A 21,579-nucleotide genomic window follows, 5' to 3' on the forward strand; every position below is an offset into this window, starting at 1 on the left:
GAAGCAAAATCTGAGGGGCTCAAAATGCCCCTCAGAATGAGCTGCCACCTGTATTGCATTACAGTGTCCTCAAACTATAGCAACTCTCTCCCACTTATTCTGCTAGTGTGAAAACACCCTATGGCCTCACTTAATAATCTTCCAATAACAATTGAGTCTTTTCCAAAAAGATATCACTTTCATGTAACTGCAATACAGGCCTCTGAGTAAACAATGGCCTACCTAAAGATTCCTTTAATAACAATCGAGTGTTTCAAAAAACAGTCTCCAAATCAGGTTAGATCCTGGCTAGAACCCATTTAGTTGTGGTGGGGAGGCAGGCTTTGGCCAACAGACTCCACAGTAGAACAGATGTTTTCTGGCTTGATAAAACGGCCCATATGGAAAGGAAGCAAAATCTGAGGGGCTCAAAATGCCCCTCAGAATGAGCTACCACCTGTATTGCATTACAGCGTCCTCAAACTATAGCAACTCTCTCCCACTAATTCTGCTAGTGTGAAAACACCCTATGGCCTCACTAAAAACTGTTCAATTAACAATTGAGTTTTTTTCCAAAAAGATCTCACTTTCATGTAACTACAATACAGGCCTGTGAGTAAACAACTAAGACTGACCTACCTAAAGCATCCTCTAATAACAATCAAGTGTTTCAAAAAACAGTCTCCAAATCAGGTTAGATCCTGGCTAGAACCCATTTAGTTGTGTTGGGGGGCCGGCTTTGGACAACAGACTCCACAGTAGAACAGATGTTTTTTGGCTTTATAAAAAGGCCCATATGGAAAGGCAGCAAAATCTGAGGGGCTCAAAATGCCACTCAGAATGAGCTACCACCTGTATTGCATTACAGTGTCCTCAAACTATAGCAACTCTCTCCCACTTATTCTGCTAGTGTAAAAACACCCTATGGCCTCACTTAATAATCTTCCAATAACAATTGAGTCTTTTCCAAAAAGATATCACTTTCATGTCACTGCAATACAGGCCTCTGAGTAAACAATGGCCTACCTAAAGCATCCTCTAAAAACAATTGTGTGTTTCAAAAAACGGTCTCCAAATCAGGTTAGATCCTGGCTAGAACCCATTTAGTTGTGGTGGGGATACAGGCTTTGGCCAACAGACTCCACAGTACAACAGATGTTTTCTGGCTTGATAAAACGGCCCATATGGAAAGGCAGCAAAATCTGAGGGGCTCAAAATGCCCCTCAGAATGAGCTACCACCTGTATTGCATTACAGTGTCCTCAAACTATAGCAACTCTCTCCCACTTATTCTGCTAGTGTGAAAACACCCTATGGCCTCACTTAATAATCTTCCAATAACAATTGAGTTTTTTTCCAAAAAGATCTCACTTTTTTGTAACTACAATACAGGCCTCTGAGTAAACAACTAAGAATGGCCTACCTAAATCATCCTCTAAAAACAATTGAGTGTTTCAAAAAACGGTCTCCAAATCAGGTTAGATCCTGGCTAGAACCCATTTAGTTGTGGTGGGGAGCCAGGCTTTGGCCAACAGACTCCACAGTCGAACATATGTTTTCTAGCTTGATAAAACGGCCCATATGGAAAGGCAGCAAAATCTGAGGGGCTCAAAATGCCCCTCAGAATGAGCTACCACCTGTATTGCATTACAGTGTCCTCAAACTATAGCAACTCTCTCCCACTTATTCTGCTAGTGTGAAAACACCTATGGCCTCACTAAAAAATCTTCCAATAACAATTGAGTTTTTTTCCAAAAAGATCTCACTTTCATGTAACTACAATACAGGCGTGTGAGTAAACAACTAAGACTGGCCTACCTAAAGCATCCTCTAAAAACAATCGAGTGTTTAAAAAAACAGTCTCCAAATCAGGTTAGATCCTGGCTAGAACCCATTTAGTTGTGGTGGGGAGCCAGGCTTTGGCCAACAGACTCCACAGTAGAACAGATGTTTTTTGGCTTTATAAAAAGGCCCATATGGAAAGGCAGCAAAATCTGAGGGGCTCAAAATGCCCCTCAGAATGAGCTACCACCTGTATTGCATTAGAGTGTCCTCAAACTATAGCAACTCTCTCCCACTTATTCTGCTAGTGTGAAAACACCCTATGGCCTCACTTAATAATCTTCCAATAACAATTGAGTCTTTTCCAAAAAGATATCACTTTCATGTAACTGCAATACAGGCCTCTGAGTAAACAATGGCCTACCTAAAGCATCCTCTAAAAACAATCGAGTGTTTCAAAAAACGGTCTCCAAATCAGGTTAGATCCTGGCTAGAACCCATTTAGTTGTGGTGGGGATACAGGCTTTGGCCAACAGACTCCAAGGTAGAATAGATGTTTTTTGGCTTGATAAAACGGCCCATATGGAAAGGCAGCAAATTCTGAGGGTCTCAAAATGCCCCTCAGAATGAGCTACCACCTGTATTGCATTACAGTGTCCTCAAACTATAGCAACTCTCTCCCACTAATTCTGCTAGTGTGAAAACACCCTATGGCCTCACTAAAAACTCTTCCAATAACAATTGAGTTTTTTCCAAAAAGATCTCACTTTCATGTAACTACAATACAGGCCTGTGAGTAAACAACTACGACTGGACTACCTAAAGCATCTTCTAATAACAATCAGGTTTTTCAAAAAACGGTCTCCAAATCAGGTTAGATCCTGGCTAGAACCCATTTAGTTGTGTTGGGGGGCCCGGCTTTGGCAAACAGACTCCACAGTAGAACAGATGTTGTTTGGCTTTATAAAAAGGCCCATATGGAAAGGCAGCAAAATCTGAGGGGCTCAAAATGCCCCTCAGAATGAGCTACCACCTGTATTGCATTACAGTGTCCTCAAACTATAGCAACTCTCTCCCACTTATTCTGCTAGTTTGAAAACACCCTATGGCCTCACTTAATAATCTTCCAATAACAATTGAGTCTTTTCCAAAAAGATATCACTTTCATGTAACTGCAATACAGGCCACTGAGTAAACAATGGCCTACCTAAAGATTCCTTTAATAACAATCGAGTGTTTCAAAAAACAGTCTCCAAATCAGGTTAGATCCTGGCTAGAACCCATTTAGTTGTGGTGGGGAGCCCGGCTTTGGCCAACAGACTCCACAGTACAACAGATATTTTTTGGCTTGATAAAACGGCCCATATGGAAAGGCAGCAAAATCTGAGGGGCTCAAAATGCCCCTCAGAATGAGCTACCACCTGTATTGCATTACAGTGTCCTCAAACTATAGCAACTCTCTCCCACTTATTCTGCTAGTGTGAAAACACCCTATGGCCTCACTTAATAATCTTCCAATAACAATTGAGTCTTTTCCAAAAATATATCACTTTCATGTAACTGCAATACAGGCCTCTGAGTAAACAACTAAGACTGGCCTACCTAAAGCATCCTCTAAAAACAATCGAGTGTTTCAAAAAACAGTCTCCGAATCAGGTTAGATCCTGGCTAGAACCCATTTAGTTGTGGTGGGGAGCCAGGCTTTGGCCAACAGACTCCACAGTAGAACATATATTTTCTGGCTTGATAAAACAGCCCATATGGAAAGGCAGCAAAATCTGAGGGGCTCAAAATGCCCCTCAGAATGAGCTACCACCTGTATTGCATTACAGTGTCCTCAAACTATAGCAACTCTCTCCCACTAATTCTGCTAGTGTGAAAACACCCTATGGCCTCACTAAAAACTCTTCAATTAACAATTGAGTTTTTTTCCAAAAAGATCTCACTTTCATGTAACTACAATACAGGCCTGTGAGTAAACAACTAAGACTGACCTACCTAAAGCATCCTCTAATAACAATCAAGTGTTTCAAAAAACAGTCTCCAAATCAGGTTAGATCCTGGCTAGAACCCATTTAGTTGTGTTGGGGGGCCGGCTTTGGCCAACAGACTCCACAGTAGAACAGATGTTTTTTGGCTTTATAAAAAGGACCATATGGAAAGGCAGCAAAATCTGAGGGGCTCAAAATGCCACTCAGAATGAGCTACCACCTGTATTGCATTACAGTGTCCTCAAACTATAGCAACTCTCTCCCACTTATTCTGCTAGTGTGAAAACACCCTATGGCCTCACTAAAAAATCTTCCAATAACAATTGAGTTTTTTTCCAAAAAGATCTCACTTTCATGTAACTACAATACAGGCCTGTGAGTAAACAACTAAGACTGGCCTACCTAAAGCATCCTCTAATAACAATCAAGTGTTTCAAAAAACAGTCTCCAAATCAGGTTAGATCCTGGCTAGAACCCATTTAGTTGTGTTGGGGGGCCCGGCTTTGGCCAACAGACTCCACAGTAGAACAGATGTTTTTTGGCTTTATAAAAAGGCCCATATGGAAAGGCAGCAAAATCTGAGGGGCTCAAAATGCCCCTCAGAATGAGCTACCACCTGTATTGCATTACAGTGTCCTCAAACTATAGCAAATCTCTCCCACTTATTCTGCTAGTGTGAAAACACCCTATGGCCTCAACTAATAATCTTCCAATAACAATTGAGTCTTTTCCAAAAAGATATCACTTTCATGTAACTGCAATACAGGCCACTGAGTAAACAATGGCCTGCCTAAAGATTCCTTTAATAACAATCGAGTGTTTCAAAAAACAGTCTCCAAATCAGGTTAGATCCTGGCTAGAACCCATTTAGTTGTGGTGGGGAGCCCGGCTTTGGCCAACAGACTCCACAGTACAACAGATGTTTTCTGGCTTGATAAAACGGCCCATATGGAAAGGCAGCAAAATCTAAGGGGCTCAAAATGCCCCTCAGAATGAGCTACCACCTGTATTGCATTACAGTGTCCTCAAACTATAGCAACTCTCTCCCACTTATTCTGCTAGTGTGAAAACACCCTATGGCCTCACTTAATAATCTTCCAATAACAATTGAGTCTTTTCCAAAAAGATATCACTTTCATGTAACTGCAATACAGGCCTCTGAGTAAACAACTAAGAATGGCCTACCTAAAGCATCCTCTAAAAACAATCGAGTGTTTCAAAAAACGGTCTCCAAATCAGGTTAGATCCTGGCTAGAACCCATTTAGTTGTGGTGGGGAGGCAGGCTTTCGCCAACAGACTCCACAGTAGAACATATGTTTACTGGCTTGATAAAACGGCCCATATGGAAAGGCAGCAAAATCTGAGGGGCTCAAAATGCCCCTCAGAATGAGCTACCACCTGTATTGCATTACAGTGTCCTCAAACTATAGCAACTCTCTCCCACTTATTCTGCTAGTGTGAAAACACCCTATGGCCTCACTTAATAATCTTCCAATAACAATTGAATCTTTTCCAAAATGATATCACTTTCATGTAACTGCAATACAGGCCACTGAGTAAACAATGGCCTACCTAAAGATTCTTTTAATAACAATCGAGTGTTTCAAAAAACAGTCTCCAAATCAGGTTAGATCCTGGCTAGAACCCATTTAGTTGTGGTGGGGAGCCAGGCTTTGGCCAACAGACTCCACAGTAGAACAGATGTTTTCTGGCTTGATAAAACGGCCCATATGAAAAGGAAGCAAAATCTGAGGGGCTCAAAATGCCCCTCAGAATGTTCTACCACCTGTATTGCATTACAGTGTCCTCAAACTATAGCAACTCTCTCCCACTTATTCTGCTAGTGTGAAAACACCCTATGGCCTCACTTAATAATCTTCCAATAACAATTGAGTCTTTTCCAAAAAGATATCACTTTCATGTAATTGCAATACAGGCCTCTGAGTAAACAATGGCCTACCTAAAGCATCCTCTAAAAACAATCGAGTGTTTCAAAAAACGGTCTCCAAATCAGGTTAGATCCTGGCTAGAACCCATTTAGTTGTGGTGGGGATACAGGCTTTGGCCAACGGACTCCAAGGTAGAATAGATGTTTTCTAGCTTAATAAAACGGCCCATATGGAAAGGCAGCAAATTCTGAGGGTCTCAAAATGCCCCTCAGAATGAGCTACCACCTGTATTGCATTACAGTGTCCTCAAACTATAGCAACTCTCTCCCACTTATTCTGCTAGTGTGAAAACACCCTATGGCCTCACTTAATAATCTTCCAATAACAATTGAGTCTTTTCCAAAAAGATATCACTTTCATGTAACTGCAATACAGGCCTCTGAGTAAACAATGGCCTACCTAAAGCATCCTCTAAAAACAATCGAGTGTTTCAAAAAACGGTCTCCAAATCAGGTTAGATCCTGGCTAGAACCCATTTAGTTGTGGTGGGGATACAGGCTTTGGCCAACAGACTCCACAGTACAACAGATGTTTTTTGGCTTGATAAAACGGCCCATATGGAAAGGCAGCAAAATCTGAGGGGCTCAAAATGCCCCTCAGAATGAGCTACCACCTGTATTGCATTACAGTGTCCTCAAACTATAGCAACTCTCTCCCACTTATTCTGCTAGTGTGAAAACACCCTATGGCCTCACTTAATAATCTTCCAATAACAATTGAGTCTTTTCCAAAAAGATATCACTTTCATGTAACTGCAATACAGGCCTCTGAGTAAACAACTAAGAATGGCCTACCTAAATCATCCTCTAAAAACAATTGAGTGTTTCAAAAAACGGTCTCCAAATCAGGTTAGATCATGGCTAGAACCCATTTAGTTGTGGTGGGGAGCCAGGCTTTGGCCAACAGACTCCACAGTAGAACATATGTTTTCTGGCTTGATAAAACGGCCCATATGGAAAGGCAGCAAAATCTGAGGGGCTCAAAATGCCCCTCAGAATGAGCTACCACCTGTATTGCATTACAGTGTCCTCAAACTATAGCAACTCTCTCCCACTTATTCTGCTAGTGTGAAAACACCCTATGGCCTCACTTAATAATCTTCCAATAACAATTGAGTTTTTTTCCAAAAAGATCTCACTTTCATGTAACTACAATACAGGCCTGTGAGTAAACAACTAAGACTGGCCTACCTAAAGATTCCTTTAATAACAATCGAGTGTTTCAAAATACAGTCTCCAAATCAGGTTAGATCCTGGCTAGAACCCATTTAGTTGTGGTGGGGAGCCAGGCTTTGGCCAACAGACTCCACAGTAGAACAGATGTTTCCTGGCTTGATAAAACGGCCCATATGGAAAGGCAGCAAAATCTGAGGGTCTCAAAATGGCCCTCAGAATGAGCTACCACCTGTATTGCATTACAGTGTCCTCAAACTATATCAACTCTCTCCCACTTATTCTGCTAGTGTGAAAACACCCTATGGCCTCAATAAAAACTCTTCCAATAACAATTGAGTTTTTTTCCAAAAAGATCCCACTTTCATGTAACTACAATACAGGCCTGTGAGTAAAAAGCTAAGACTAGCCTACCTAAAGCATCCTCTAATAACAATCAAGTGTTTCAAAAAAATGGTCTCCAATTCAGGTTACATCCTGGCTAGAACACATTTAGTTGTGGTGGGGAGCCAGGCTTTGGCCTAACGACTCCATGGTAGAACAGATGTTTTCTTGCTTGATAAAACGGCCCATATGGAAAGGCAGCAAGATCTGAGGGGCTCAAAATGCCTCCTCAGAATGACCTACCACCTGTATTGCATTACAGTGTCCTCAAACTATAGCAACTCTCTCCCACTCATTCTGCTAGTGTGATAACACCCTATGGCCTCACTAAATAATCTTCCAATAACAATTGAGTCTTTTCCAAAAAGATATAACTTTCATGTAACTACAATACAGTCTTCTGAGTAAACAATGGCCTACCTAAAGCATCCTCTAATAACAATCGAGTGTTTCAAAAAACGGTCTCCAAATCAGGTTAGATCCTGGCTAGAACCCATTTAGTTGTGGTGGGGATACAGGCTTTGGCCAACGGACTCCAAGGTAGAATAGATGTTTTCTGGCTTGATAAAACGGCCCATATGGAAAGGCAGCAAATTCTGAGGGTCTCAAAATGCCCCTCAGAATGAGCTACCACCTGTATTGCATTACAGTGTCCTCAAACTATAGCAACTCTCTCCCACTTATTCTGCTAGTGTGAAAACACCCTATGGCCTCACTTAATAATCTTCCAATAACAATTGAATCTTTTCCAAAATGATATCACTTTCATGTAACTGCAATACAGGCCACTGAGTAAACAATGGCCTACCTAAAGATTCCTTTAATAACAATCGAGTGTTTCAAAATACAGTCTCCAAATCAGGTTAGATCCTGGCTAGAACCCATTTAGTTGTGGTGGGGAGCCAGGCTTTGGCCAACAGACTGCACAGTAGAACAGATATTTCCTGGCTTGATAAAACGGCCCATATGGAAAGGCAGCAAAATCTGAGGGTCTCAAAATGCCCCTCAGAATGAGCTACCACCTGTATTGCATTACAGTGTCCTCAAACTATATCAACTCTCTCCCACTTATTCTGCTAGTGTGAAAACACCCTATGGCCTCAATAAAAACTCTTCCAATAACAATTGAGTTTTTTTCCAAAAAGATCCCACTTTCATGTAACTACAATACAGGCCTGTGAGTAAAAAGCTAAGACTAGCCTACCTAAAGCATCCTCTAATAACAATCAAGTGTTTCAAAAAAATGGTCTCCAATTCAGGTTACATCCTGGCTAGAACACATTTAGTTGTGGTGGGGAGCCAGGCTTTGGCCTAACGACTCCATGGTAGAACAGATGTTTTCTTGCTTGATAAAACAGCCCATATGGAAAGGCAGCAAGATCTGAGGGGCTCAAAATGCCTCCTCAGAATGACCTACCACCTGTATTGCATTACAGTGTCCTCAAACTATAGCAACTCTCTCCCACTCATTCTGCTAGTGTGATAACACCCTATGGCCTCACTAAATAATCTTCCAATAACAATTGAGTCTTTTCCAAAAAGATATAACTTTCATGTAACTACAATACAGTCTTCTGAGTAAACAATGGCCTACCTAAAGCATCCTCTAATAACAATCGAGTGTTTCAAAAAACAGTCTCCAAATCAGGGTAGATCCTGGCTAGAACCCATTAAGTTGTGGTGGGGATCCAGGCTTTGGCCAACAGACTCCAAGGTAGAATAGATGTTTTCTGGCTTGATAAAACGGCCCATATGGAAAGGCAGCGAATTCTGAGGGGCTCAAAATGCCCCCTCAGAATGAGCTACCACCTGTATTGCATTACAGTGTCCTCAAACTATAGCAACTCTCTCCCACTCATTCTGCTAGTGTGATAACACCCTATGGCCTCACTAAATAATCTTCCAATTACAATTGAGTCTTTTCCAAGAAGATATCACTTTCATGTAACTACAATACAGGCCTGTGAGTAAACAACTAAGACTGGCCTACCTAAAGCATCCTCTAATAACAATCGAGTGTTTCCAAAAACAGTATCCAATTCAGGTTACATCCTGGCTAGATACATTTAGTTTCATTGGGGAGCCAGGGTTTGGCCAACGGACTCCACCGTAGAACAGATGTTTTCTGGCTTGATAAAACGGCCCATAAGGAAAGACAGCAGATTCTGAGGGGCTCAAAATACCTGTATTGTGTAGTGATTTTTACTTTTGTCCACCCAAGGACACTAAGTAAGGTAATTATTGGTACTCACGTCACTGTTGACTTTGTGATTTTTGGATCACAGGTCACTTAAGTTTTGGTTATGAGTACATCAGATGATCACCTTCCCCCCTCTTAGTTTGGGACACTAGTCAAGGTCTTTTACCTTGGCTGTATGAGAACACTCCAAACAGGAGGCTGCCCAGTCATTTATAATGAATGTAAAGGGGGGAGAGTTGGTCAGCTGATTTATCTGAAAGATTGGTGAGATTTCTAACTTGTAGAGCCTTTTCTGTTTTATCATCATAAGGAAGACAAAATTGTAATAAAATAGATTTTATTAACAAAAGATAAACAGAACAATTAACACAACTACTAAATGAATACAATGAATGATAACGGAATAAAGTGCGTAAAATGCATAAAATACATGTGAGTGAGTTAAGTGTGGCTATAGAAGAGTTACGTTATCTTATGGAAAGATAAACTGTTGTTTCTCTGAAATTAAGGTGAAGAACCTTATTATGTATCAAACAAATAAACGAAAGATTATTTGTTATTAACTAGCATCAGTTATATTACTTTTAATGTAAATTACAAAATCATATACTGATAATATACAACAATGCCAAGGTCTCTAGAAAGAGGTTTGGTTAAGTGATATTTACGTTCCAGGTGTTTGAGTAAGCAGTCCGATGGTGATGACTTCTTCCACTGGTTTTGCTGGGAGACAGTGCAGTGAAGAAAGGAGCTGGAATCTGTTTCAACAGCCTTGAACACGAAGATCTGTGGGATGCTGATCTCCTGGGGCACCAAAGGGTCCTAAAATCTGGAACACGCAGATGAGGCCCTGAAGTAGGTGCAGAAGGTCCTTAATCTGGAACACGCAGACGAAGGAACCTTGAAGTGAAGGTTTGCTCTCCTGAGCTTAACCTTGTTGCAAATGTCTCTGTGTGTCTTCTGCCTCTTTGGACCAGACACTCAGAAGTTAGTCAATCTGCTCTGATCTCTTTAGCATGGAGACTTGGGACATGCTGTAGTCATCTCGCTGGACTAAAACGCTGAACGTAGTGTTGGTTAATGTCTCTTTCCTCACAGGCTGGAGGCTCAGAACGTTGTCGTATCTGTTGCTGCCTCACAAGCTGTAGATTCAGATCCTCGGATCTTGTGTTGTCTCTCTGGTTAAACCTGAGGCTCAGAACTTGGTTGCTCTGTCACAGTCTAATCCTAGGCAGACAGACTCAGAACCTGGTGAACTGTTTGTCTCTCGGATGTGGAGACTAAGAACCTGGTTGCTCTGTCACAGTCTAATCCCCGGCGGACAGACTCAGAACCTGGTTGCTCTGTCACAGTCTAATCCTAGGCAGACAGACTCAGAACCTGGTTGCTCTGTCACAGTCTAATCCTCGGCGGACAGACTCAGAACTGGTGAACTGTTTGACTCTCGCGTGGAGACTCAGAACAAGGAGTGTCTATTGAAAGGGTACCTTTATCCTTTTCCGAAAAGGAGGAGATTGCAATTTGGCACTTCTCCATTCCAGCGTTGCTATTGGCGGCTGGCATCAGAGAGGGCACACAGTGTGGCCCACCCTTCTTTCCCCTATGGAACACATTTGCATACTGTACACAGTTAGAAGTCTTTAAAGTGTCTTTAAAGTTTTTCAATGCATTTCTCATTTTCCAAACCACCATCAGAATACCCTTGGCAATATACTAAACAAATAGACACCAAACATGATGGAAAATTATTGAACTGTTATGCGTTCATTCATTTGTTTATTAACAGCTGAATTTGTCTAAGATGTTGCATTACAAATAGTCACAGAGAATACTTATTTCTCTGAATAAGTATGAGATGGATATATGTAGTTTACATCAGTCTTAAGGTTTCCAAACATAGCTGTGAATGGATTTGGATGGATCAGTTTTGGTCTTTCTTTGTTTCACCCACTACTGCTAAGGTCCTGAGGAATCAGGACATTACATCAGTCTCTAGGTGGGTGAAGGGCAGAAACTGCATGTGGACCAATGAGAAGTCCTGTCCTTCCTGGGCTTGATGTCTGGCTGTTGTCCAAGCGTCCAACAAGATCCAATCAAAATGTAGCAAACCTTTGTCCACTGTTACGGGCAAAGAGGGGCCCGGCCATAAACTGGTCCCTGGAATGTGATGTCCACTACAATTGCATTACAGTGTCCTCAAACTATAGCAACGCTCTCCCACTCATTCTGCTAGTGTGAAAACACCCTATTGCCTCCCTAAAATATCTTCCAATAACAATTGAGCTTTTTCCAAAAAGGTCTAATTTTCATGTAACTGCAATACAGGCCTGTAAGTAAAAAACTAACAATGGCCTACCTAAAGCATCCATATGCTATACTATAATACTGAATACATATGATACGGAAATAAAACTGGTATTATAGTAAAAATGTTTCCACACATTATGCAGGTTTCAATAACCGGCATAATGGGATGTTCTGCCCTATATTTGCCCTCTTTGGTTAAAACAACCCAAATTGTGTTTTGTAGAGTGTATGTGGGGTGTTGTTAAAATATCAGCTGTAGATAGTTGAGGTTTAACTTCTCTAAACTTTACCTATTTGATATTTTTGGCATATAAAAAAAGGCAATAAATAATTCTAATAAGTGAGCACCACTACGCACCGCCAGGCACAGTGCTGATTAGTAATAACGAGAGTAATCGTAAACACCTGTGAATAGCCATCGATGGCTCAGAGCCTTCAACAAACATGCACAAATAATCAAAAAGCATCAGAAACAAAAATATATCTATGACCTTTTCTCACAGAATAAGCAAACATTATGGCAGAGTTTGTTCAGCAGCTCAGATCTGTATACAAGTATCAAATGTAATCATTAATAAGGCAAGGAAAGGTAAGAAATATTGCTGATTTAATGGAAGAAATCAGATTAAATTTAGACATTCAATTTTAAATATTTTCTTTTTAATATTTGAGTTCAACCAAAATGTTTCTCTAAAATGTGTTATATTAAAAAGTTAAAGTTTACATTTTGCATTTTTACAAAAATGCATAAATAAAGTAATTCAGGTTTAAAAATATCATAAGGGTGAGTAAATAAAAAAATGAACTATTTGAAAGTTACTTCGTTTTAATCAGACACTTAAAAAAAATGCCCTCATTTATAAATACATTAATACTGACCGTGATGTTCAGTAGTCTTTTTCTCCCACTGTCTCCTCTTAGCCTTTTTTGAGGCGGCATTATCAGTTGGCAGAAGAGGAGAGAAAATGATGGAATTCAAAAAGAGCATGGATGCTGGGTCAGGGAGACAAGCATAAACCAAACACACTCAGTACCCTTATAAGGGCATCACCATTGTGATTATAGCTTTGCTGACACATTCGCTCAAGATATGAGCTGAGCTGGGTTTTGTCAGGATGGATTCCTCATGTGGAGTGCTGCATAATGAGAGACTGTGTCTTGACGGTTTATGAAAGCTGAACACTAGAACGTTCTGGTGGTTTATTGTTTGGGATTGGTCACAGCTCACACATTACAGCTATTTCTGCATGTGCTGGACATGTGTGTGGAGACTCAAACACAGAGCTCTCGCTCTCATAGTATGATGTTAACTTCAGATCTGAACATAATCACTTAAAAAAGTATTGTTGAAAAAATCTGGCAACATTTTAAAAATCTGACAGAGCGACTAAACTGACATTTAGTCAGTTTGTATTTTTTCATCCACTAAATGCTGCTCAGCTAATAAATAATTAATAAATAACAAAGTGGAAGCAATTGGGAACAACAGCAACTCAACCATAAAAGTGGTAGGCCACGTAAAATCAAAGAGCAGGGTCGTCAACTTTCTGCAGAGTCAATAGCTACAGACCGTCAAAAACTTTGTGTGGCCTTCAGATTAGCTCAAGAACAGTGTGCAGAGAGCTTCATGGAATGGGTTTCCGTGGCTGACCAGCTGCATCCAAGCCTTACATTTGGTAAGTGCAATGTGAATCGCTGGATGCAGTGGTGTAAAGTACGCCGCCACTGGACTCTAGAGTAGTGGAGACGTGTTCTCTGGACTGTCAATCTGTTGGACGAGTCTGGGTTTGCTGGTTGCCAGGAGAACTAGGCTTGTCCCCTTAGTTCCATTGAAAAAAACTCTTAATGCTTCAGCATACCAAGACATTTTGGACAATTTCATGCTCCCAACTTTGTGGGAACAGTTTGAGGATGGACCTGTTCTGTTCCAACATGACTGCGCACCAGTGCACAAAACAAGTTCCATAAAGACATGGATGAGCGAGTTTGGTGTGGATGAACTTGACTGGCCTGCACAGAGTCCTGACCTCAACTTGATAGAACACCTTTGGGATAAATTAGAGCAGAGACAGCGAGCCAGGCATTCTCGTCCAACATCAGTGCCTGATCTTTTAGACCTGGCTTCTAAAAGAATCATCAATTTCTTATAAACACACCCCTAAATCTTATGGAAAGACTTCCCAGAAGAGTTGAAGCTGGTATAGCTGCAGAGAGCCAACTCCATATTAAACCCTACGGATTAAGAATAGGATGTCATTAAAGTACATGTGCATGTAAAGGTAGGCATCCCAAAACTTTTGGCAATATAGTGAATCTCTCTCTCTCTCTCTCTCTCTCTCTCTCTCTCTCTCTCTCTCTCTCTCTCTCTCTCTCTCTCTCTCTCTCTCTCTCTCTCTCTCTCTCTCTCTCTCTCTTTCTCTTTCTCTTTTTATATATATATTATTATTATATCATATATCATTATGCTTTCAGTGTCAAGCCACAGTTTCTAGCTGTATTTGTTGCTCTAGACAAGGACAAATAATCCTAAAAAAACATCAACAGCCTGGGTGAATAAATCTGAAGATATGTGAAGCATTCAAAGTCCTTTTAGATATACAGTACAGTAACCCGAATATAAACAGAAGGTCTATTATAAATGATCTTTCTACAAACCTGTGGCCTATAAAACTAAACTTAGTGGCTGCTCTTTTTATCATTGTCCATAAAGCAAGAGCAGGTGAGTTTAGGCAATGGCCAGTCTGGAGGTGAAGTGTATGCTAAATCCAGATGATTTATATACTCTGTGTTTAGCCGAGTAGCTGTGGGTGCAAATAACTAAGGAAGCAAATCACTATTCACTTACAGGTGTTCACACATTATAAGAGACTGACCTCAAGTGGTACCTCCCTTCAATTCTCAAACTACTGAGGCCCCCTGTACCTATATGACCCCCTCATGGGTCAAAGTTCACCCCTTGCATTTATTTATCAGTACATTTTTCAGAAAGCAGTTCCGGATCAGATGACATCGGAGAGGAGCGTTCTGGAAACGTTATTTGTTTTCGTGCGGCTACGTGTTTTATTTAGAGAGAAAGGCTTGTCGTTTTAAGAGGGGCTAAGGGAGTGTTTGTTCACCCTCTTAATGACTTAGTTGAGGAAGACCATCCATCTTTCTCTCTGAGCATTACAGGACTGAACTCCAGGAGGTGACCGCCTGGCAGATACACACGGTTTACATGGAGCTGTGCTGGAGACAATGCTATGGGAAACACAACGTCACAAGGATGTTTTGGAATGATAAATATTAGCAGATTTTGAATATTAGTACACAAACACTTAAATCTGGCCCTACAGGCCTGAACATGAGCTATTCATAATTGATGAATCGGATTGATTAATTTAAAATGAAACAAAATGAGTTAGGCATGGTCATCCGGCACACTTTGACATTTTAGCATGCTAGCATTGAAGCAAGATTTAATTGAAAGCCCTTAGTGTGACAAATTCTGACAGAAGAGAGTGATATTTCAGCAAATACAGCAGGATTGAGATCACCTATACAAATGTCTTGTTGTGATTCAACTACAGTCTGGGACGCTGCCTTAAAGGAGTCCTATTATGCCTTTTATGTTTAAACCGGAGTCTGACAATGATGGAGAGACTCAAGAAGAAGTGATAACATGTAGAATGCTACAGGTCGTTTCTGAATTAGTTTCTGGTTAGTTGATTAATTTATGTATTATCATAATCAATCATAATCATGATAATCTATAAATCATTTGTGTGGGAATGTATGATGCATGAAGATAGAACAGATATGGTTTAGGTTCATCTTGCTTTTATGACATGCTATTGCATTTGTGTTATGTGTATTGCAGAACATGTGAAAAGATGGATGCTACAGCATGAGCAGACTCCTAAATGTGCTCTACTACAACATCTCTTCCTGTACTCAACATGGCCTTTGATGTGTGTTCCTGAAGGAAGGGTTTATGTGAATTTTAAGGTTAGTGATGTCACTAACCCATGAATAAGCTTGTTGTAATATAGTCCCACCAGCCATTTGTTGTAGTCCTTAAAAAGCAATTTCTTTAAAAGAAAGATCACCCTTTGCTTTGAATTTTGAGCGTTGTAACTTTGCAGATGTTATGCGCAAACAGCAACATTACAAACTAACTAAAGTTAAAAAAGTGAAATTATAATCAAGGACCTCTTTAAGCAAACAGATTTGATTCCTGTTAGGTTTCAGCCCTATGGTTTTGATTGAATGTGAAATGGTAAAGCGGTGTCAAAAGATATCCTGATATTAACAGACCAATCTTGCTTTCACTCTTGCTTTTCACGCTTGAGTGTGTTGAGAGATAATTTATTGATGGATCTCACAGGACATACCTGTGTTCACAGCTGTAAATCTGTTCTTTCCTCCTCTCTCGCCCACGTAGTATAAACAAATAACGTCTACCATGTGAATTCTTTCTTAATTTAGTGTGCATTGAAGCAAATGAATTACAGATCTCTAATAATAAAGGCTTAGATAAATTAAGTCATTTTGGTTCTCCTTGGTTTGGTCCTGAGATATGGTTAGGTGATTTAAAGGGAACATTTAGATTCCTTCTCTGTCGAGAAAACAAGCATGATTTCTGCAGCTGGCCATTGAGTTGCGTGTGAACACTTTGTCACAAAGTAATCTCCCACAAACACAGATGCACACTCACATGCGCAAATACTCACATACTCTCTCCTGCTGCTCACAGAGAAAAACTCCAAACTGTGGAGGGCAAAGCCACATAGAGATTTTTACCTCATGGTGTTTGGAACGAGCGAGAGTTCAGTGCTTCTAAAATACAACAGCCCTGTTACTCGTTTAACTTTGCGGTTAAGACGACTTGGCAATGTATTTATGGACTTTGGGCAGCAGTTAGGCAACCATGTATTGTTAAATGGGTGAAAGTGAAAGCTTATCAAGCCATCATTGACAGTTGAAATAATTTACGAAAGGTGCTATTAAGCAATTGCATAGTAGCTGGTGTTAATTATTTAGATACTGTAAATTAAGTTTCTAAGAGAAAAAAATGATAAAATGCTATTTTAATCTATATAAATTAACATTATAAATGAAAATTATATAAAAAAACTAACATTTTAGACACAATAGGCTTTCCTGTAGCTCAACCAGTAGAGCAGGGTGCTTACAACGCCAAGGTCATGGGTTCGATTCCCAGGGGAAAAGAGATTTGACACAAAAATGTAAAATGAGTACCTTAAAAATGCAATGTAAGTGCGTCTGCCAAATGCATAAATGTAAATGTAAATGTAGAATATTGCCAGTCTAAATTTGTTCCACCAGTGAAATTAGTTCCATAAGAATCAAAGTAGAATTGAGCATCTCCAAGAAACATATATTTGTCCCAATTTGCGTACATATGCTCTATTCAACGATGCTTTTAAGTATAAATAGTCCGTTCACACTAAAAATTCCAAACAAAAAAAGTGCACTTTAAATACCCGGATGATGCACTAAATTAATGGAAAAAAATTAAGTGTGGAATGTTAGAAGCAGGAAAAATAGGCATGTGTAAGGACTTAAGAAAGTTTTACAAAGGCCAAATTGTAATTCTAGAGTATCTCAACTGCATCTCTTGTGGGGTGTTCCCGGTCTGCAGTGGTCAGTATCTCTCAAAAGTGGTCCAAGGAAGAAACAGCAGTGAGCCGGGTCAGGGTCAGGGGAGCGAAGGCTGGCCCGTGTGGTCCGATCAAACAGACAAGCTACTGGAGCTCAAATTGCTCAAGAAGTTAATGATGGTTCTGATAGAAAGGTGTGTCAGAATACACAGTGCATCAGTTTTTTTGCATATGGGAGGGTGCTCATGCTGACCCCTGTCCACCACCGAAAGCACCAAAAGTGGGCATGTGAACTGGCACCAACAAGACCCACACTGAGGGAGAGCAAGTACACACACAAGGTGTGATGTGTCTTCTTGTTGTTGAACTGGGCCACGGAGCAATGGAAGAAGGTGGCCTGGTCTGATGAATCACGTTTTCTTTTACATCACGTGGATGGCCGGGTGCATGTGTTAAATTAAGTTTTTCATTTAAATGTTAGTTTTATTAATTTTGATGTGCTTTTTTTACTTAGATTTGTTTTTATTCCACCTTTAATTTTAGAAATTTTAGTCCTTAATCACTTATTTTATTGTATTTCAGTTTTATTAAAATCAACCAAAATGATAATACATTTTTTTAGTATTAGTTCTAGTTAATAACAACAACAAAACTGACTACTGTAAAATAATGTGTATTCCTTAATTAATTAATTGACATAATTTTATCAGCATATTTTGCACATAACTTTTTGATTTAACTTTCAACAAAGTGTTTCAACAATGGCCGGCTTTGACATACGAAGACAAACTGGTGCTGTTTGTCTCCTGGGAGCTGGTTTGAATCAGTCAGCAGCCTCTGATGTACCATGTCTCTGTGCTCTCTGGAGGGTGATTTGGGGCGAGAGCTTTGGGCCGAGAGCAAGGGGCTCCAGCAGCTGCTTTTAGTTGTGCTTCTTTGTGGAAATACACACATATAAACATACATATGTCCATGGTCATACACACACAGCCTTTCAAAATGGCATCTGGTTCCTCATGAAAGATATCGAGGTGGGATGTTAGGGTCATCCGTTGAGCCGGGAGTGCAGTTTGGTACTTAATCTCATAAACATGAATTCTTCACAAGTAATGGCGGCATTCCAGAGCAGATCCCACAGGCCACCGTAGCGCTCAGCATTCAGGAATCAGTCATCTGCGCTTTGGTCCGGACCCAAGTAACAAGAACCACACTGAGGGGAGAGCAAGTACACAAGGTGTGATGTGTCTTCTTGTTGTTGAAGCTCAGCTGTTAGAGCATGGCACTAGTGACTCCAAGGTCATGGGTTCAATTCACAGGAACAAATACACTGCCGGATATAATTTTGGAATAATTAAGAATGGTTTTGAAAGAATTCGCTTCTGCTCATGTCTGAATTTAGTTGTTTAAAAATACAGCAAAAATAGTAATATGAAATATTATTATTACAATTCCAAAAAAATAACTGTTTTCTATTTTAATATATACTATATTGCCAAAAGTATTGGGACACCCCTCTAAATAAATGAGTTCAGGTGTTACAATCACTTCCATGGCCACAGGTGTATAAAATCAAGCACCTAGTAATGACACTTCTACAAACATTTGTGAAAGAATGATTCGCTCTCAGGAGCTCAGTGAATTCAAGCGTAATACCGTGATGGGTTGGTACCGTGATGGTACCGTGGTGGGTCCTCACTACTAAATATTCCACGGTCAGCTGTTATTGGTATAATAACAAAGTGGAACCAATTGGGAACAACAGCAACTCAGCCACGAAGTGATAGGCCATGTAAAATCACAGCAGGGTCAGCGCATTCTGAGGTGGACAGTGTGCATAAGTCGCCAACTTTCTACAGAGTCAATAGCTAAAGACCTCCAAACTTCAAGCAAAGATTAGTTTGAGAACAGTGTGTAGGGAGCTTCATGGAATGGGTTTTCATGGCCAAGCAGCTGCATCCAAGCCCTACATCACCAAGTACAATGCAAAGTGTTCAGATACAGTGGTGTAAAGCACGCTTCCACTTGACTCTAGAGCAGTAGAGACATGTTCTCAGGAGTGACAAATCACGCTTCTCTGTCTGGCAATCCGATGGACAAGTCTGGGTTTGGCGGTTGCCAGGAGAACCACATTGTGGCAAGTGTAAAGTTCGGTGGAGGTGGGATTATGGTGTGGGGTTGTTTTTCAGGCGTTTGGCTTGGTCCCTTAGTTCCAGTGAAAGGAACTCTTAATGCTTCAGCATACCATGATATTTGGGACAATTTCATGCTTCCAACTTTGTGGGAACAGTTTGGGGATGGGCCCCGTCCTGTTTCAACATGACTGCGCACCAACTCCTTATTAAACCCTTCAAATTAACAATTGCATGTGAAGGCAGATGTCCCAGAATTTTGGCAATATAGTGTTTATTAAATTTAATTTATTCATGTGATGTCAAAGCTGTATTTTCAGCATCATTACTCTAGTCTTCAGTGTCACATGATCCTTCACAAATCATTCTAATATGATTCTAATTATGATTTGCTGCTCAATTATCATATTATTTTTGTGGAAATCATAAATGTTTTCAGAATTCTTTAACAAATAGAGCAATAGAAAATAGAAATAGAAAAGAAATAAAAAACAATAGAAAAACTCCATTTATATGAAATATTATCATATTATCATATCTTAATTGCATTGCACAATTTATATAAAATGTAGTGCCTGCATCAAATTGATGAAAGCTTTGTGCAAGTAACAATTGGGTTTTCCAATCACAAGCTCAAATAATAATTTTGCAATTTCTGTTTATTCGCAGTAAACAAATACATGAATTATTTTAAACATGATGTCTAAAAAATGTTTAAATAATGCTCAAATAACAGTTAAAAAAACTGTTAAATAACATAAATATAATCAGCTGATGTCAACAATAAATCTTTTCACATAGACATGTGTGCTGTCCAGTCTCTTCCGTGACCGACCTTACAACTGTTTTTCATTGATGAGAGAGTAAGTCAAAACCAGATTGTATTCAGAGCCAGAGGATGAACAGCGCTATGTTTATCGGGATCCCATTAGTGACATTATTGGAGTTTTATGATGAGACACATGAAAAATTTGGCAGTGTGAGAAGTACAAATTGTGCTGTGCTGATGTGTGGCAGCTGTACAGTTGTTGTAGCGTGCATTCGACTGTAAACTACCAAAAGTCACACTTACAAACATGTCACACATCTTAAGACGAATGTAGTCATTTAAGGTTACAAAGAGGTGATGGCTAGTTCTCAAATCATACGTTCTCATGTAATCACTCATGTATGTAGGTTACAGCGCCACCAAGTGGTTCAGCAAGTGTGTTCAAATGCATGTGACAAGTTCTTACTTCAAAATTCAGAAATTGAAACCATGTTCATAATTAAATCTTTATCTGTAAATGTTCCAAAAGATTAAGAATCTCTTTGACCATTAAGTTCAGGTCAACAAATAGTAAATTTAGTAATCTGAGGCAGGCAAATAAAATAATTGGATTTCCTTTAAACTGCTTATATATTTGTTGCCTAAAGTGAGCTTTTCTTTGTGGAACTTGTTTTATGTGTAATGACTGTGAGTATTCAGTTGGTGTGTGGGGAAGGTTTACAACATCACTGTACGTGCAAATCACTCGTTAAACAAAAAGTCATACGTGCAAGCTCCACATTACAGTGCTGTTGCAGTTCGGTGAAATATAAACCAACAAAAACAGTAAAAGCTCAGTGTTGGCAGCTGAGGGAAACTTCTGAAACACCTCTAAAGAATGACAGGTTGTCCTGTTAACAGCCTTCACCTGCCAAATTAAGGGAGCTGCTTTACAAAACTATGTGCATTCACACATGGTTGAGAAGGCCAACAATTGCATATTGCATTAATAACCATAAAACTATCCCTTTATGTTTTGGATGGTTGTTTGCTTGATTCTATCAGAGAGGTTAACATGAAATGCAGAGCACCCCTGCTGAGATACTGAAGCACCAAGCACCCACCACATCGCTGCTAACCTAAAGTTTGGAGACAAACTCTTCTCTCGGATCGGTTATAAAGACAATCTCATGGCACTTTGAGTGAGAAGCTGTTCTTCTGTTATTGCATGTTGCTGGAACCGTATAGCAGTGAATCTTCAAGTATTAGCGAGAAAGAAAGGAGCAAAAGTCAGAATGGGATAAAGGAGCCTGGCATGACCTGAAAGACAGAGAA

General features: G+C 40.0%; 1 protein-coding gene across 8 annotated transcripts in view; it reads left to right on the forward strand.

Moving 5' to 3' along the window:
- The window catches only part of arfip2b (ADP-ribosylation factor interacting protein 2b), a 117,683-nt gene that overhangs the window by 76,653 nt on the left and 19,451 nt on the right, over positions 1–21,579 (forward strand). For all 8 annotated transcript variants that reach the window (XM_067432660.1, XM_067432649.1, XM_067432651.1 and 5 more), the window contains one exon: positions 15,624–15,751. In XM_067432660.1, coding sequence (XP_067288761.1) covers positions 15,641–15,751 — 111 coding nt within the window. In that variant the 5' untranslated portion in view covers positions 15,624–15,640. The remainder of the gene's footprint in view (positions 1–15,623; positions 15,752–21,579) is intronic.

This window comes from Pseudorasbora parva, chromosome 23, assembly GCF_024679245.1.
Source record: "Pseudorasbora parva isolate DD20220531a chromosome 23, ASM2467924v1, whole genome shotgun sequence".
NCBI lineage: Eukaryota > Metazoa > Chordata > Actinopteri > Cypriniformes > Gobionidae > Pseudorasbora > Pseudorasbora parva.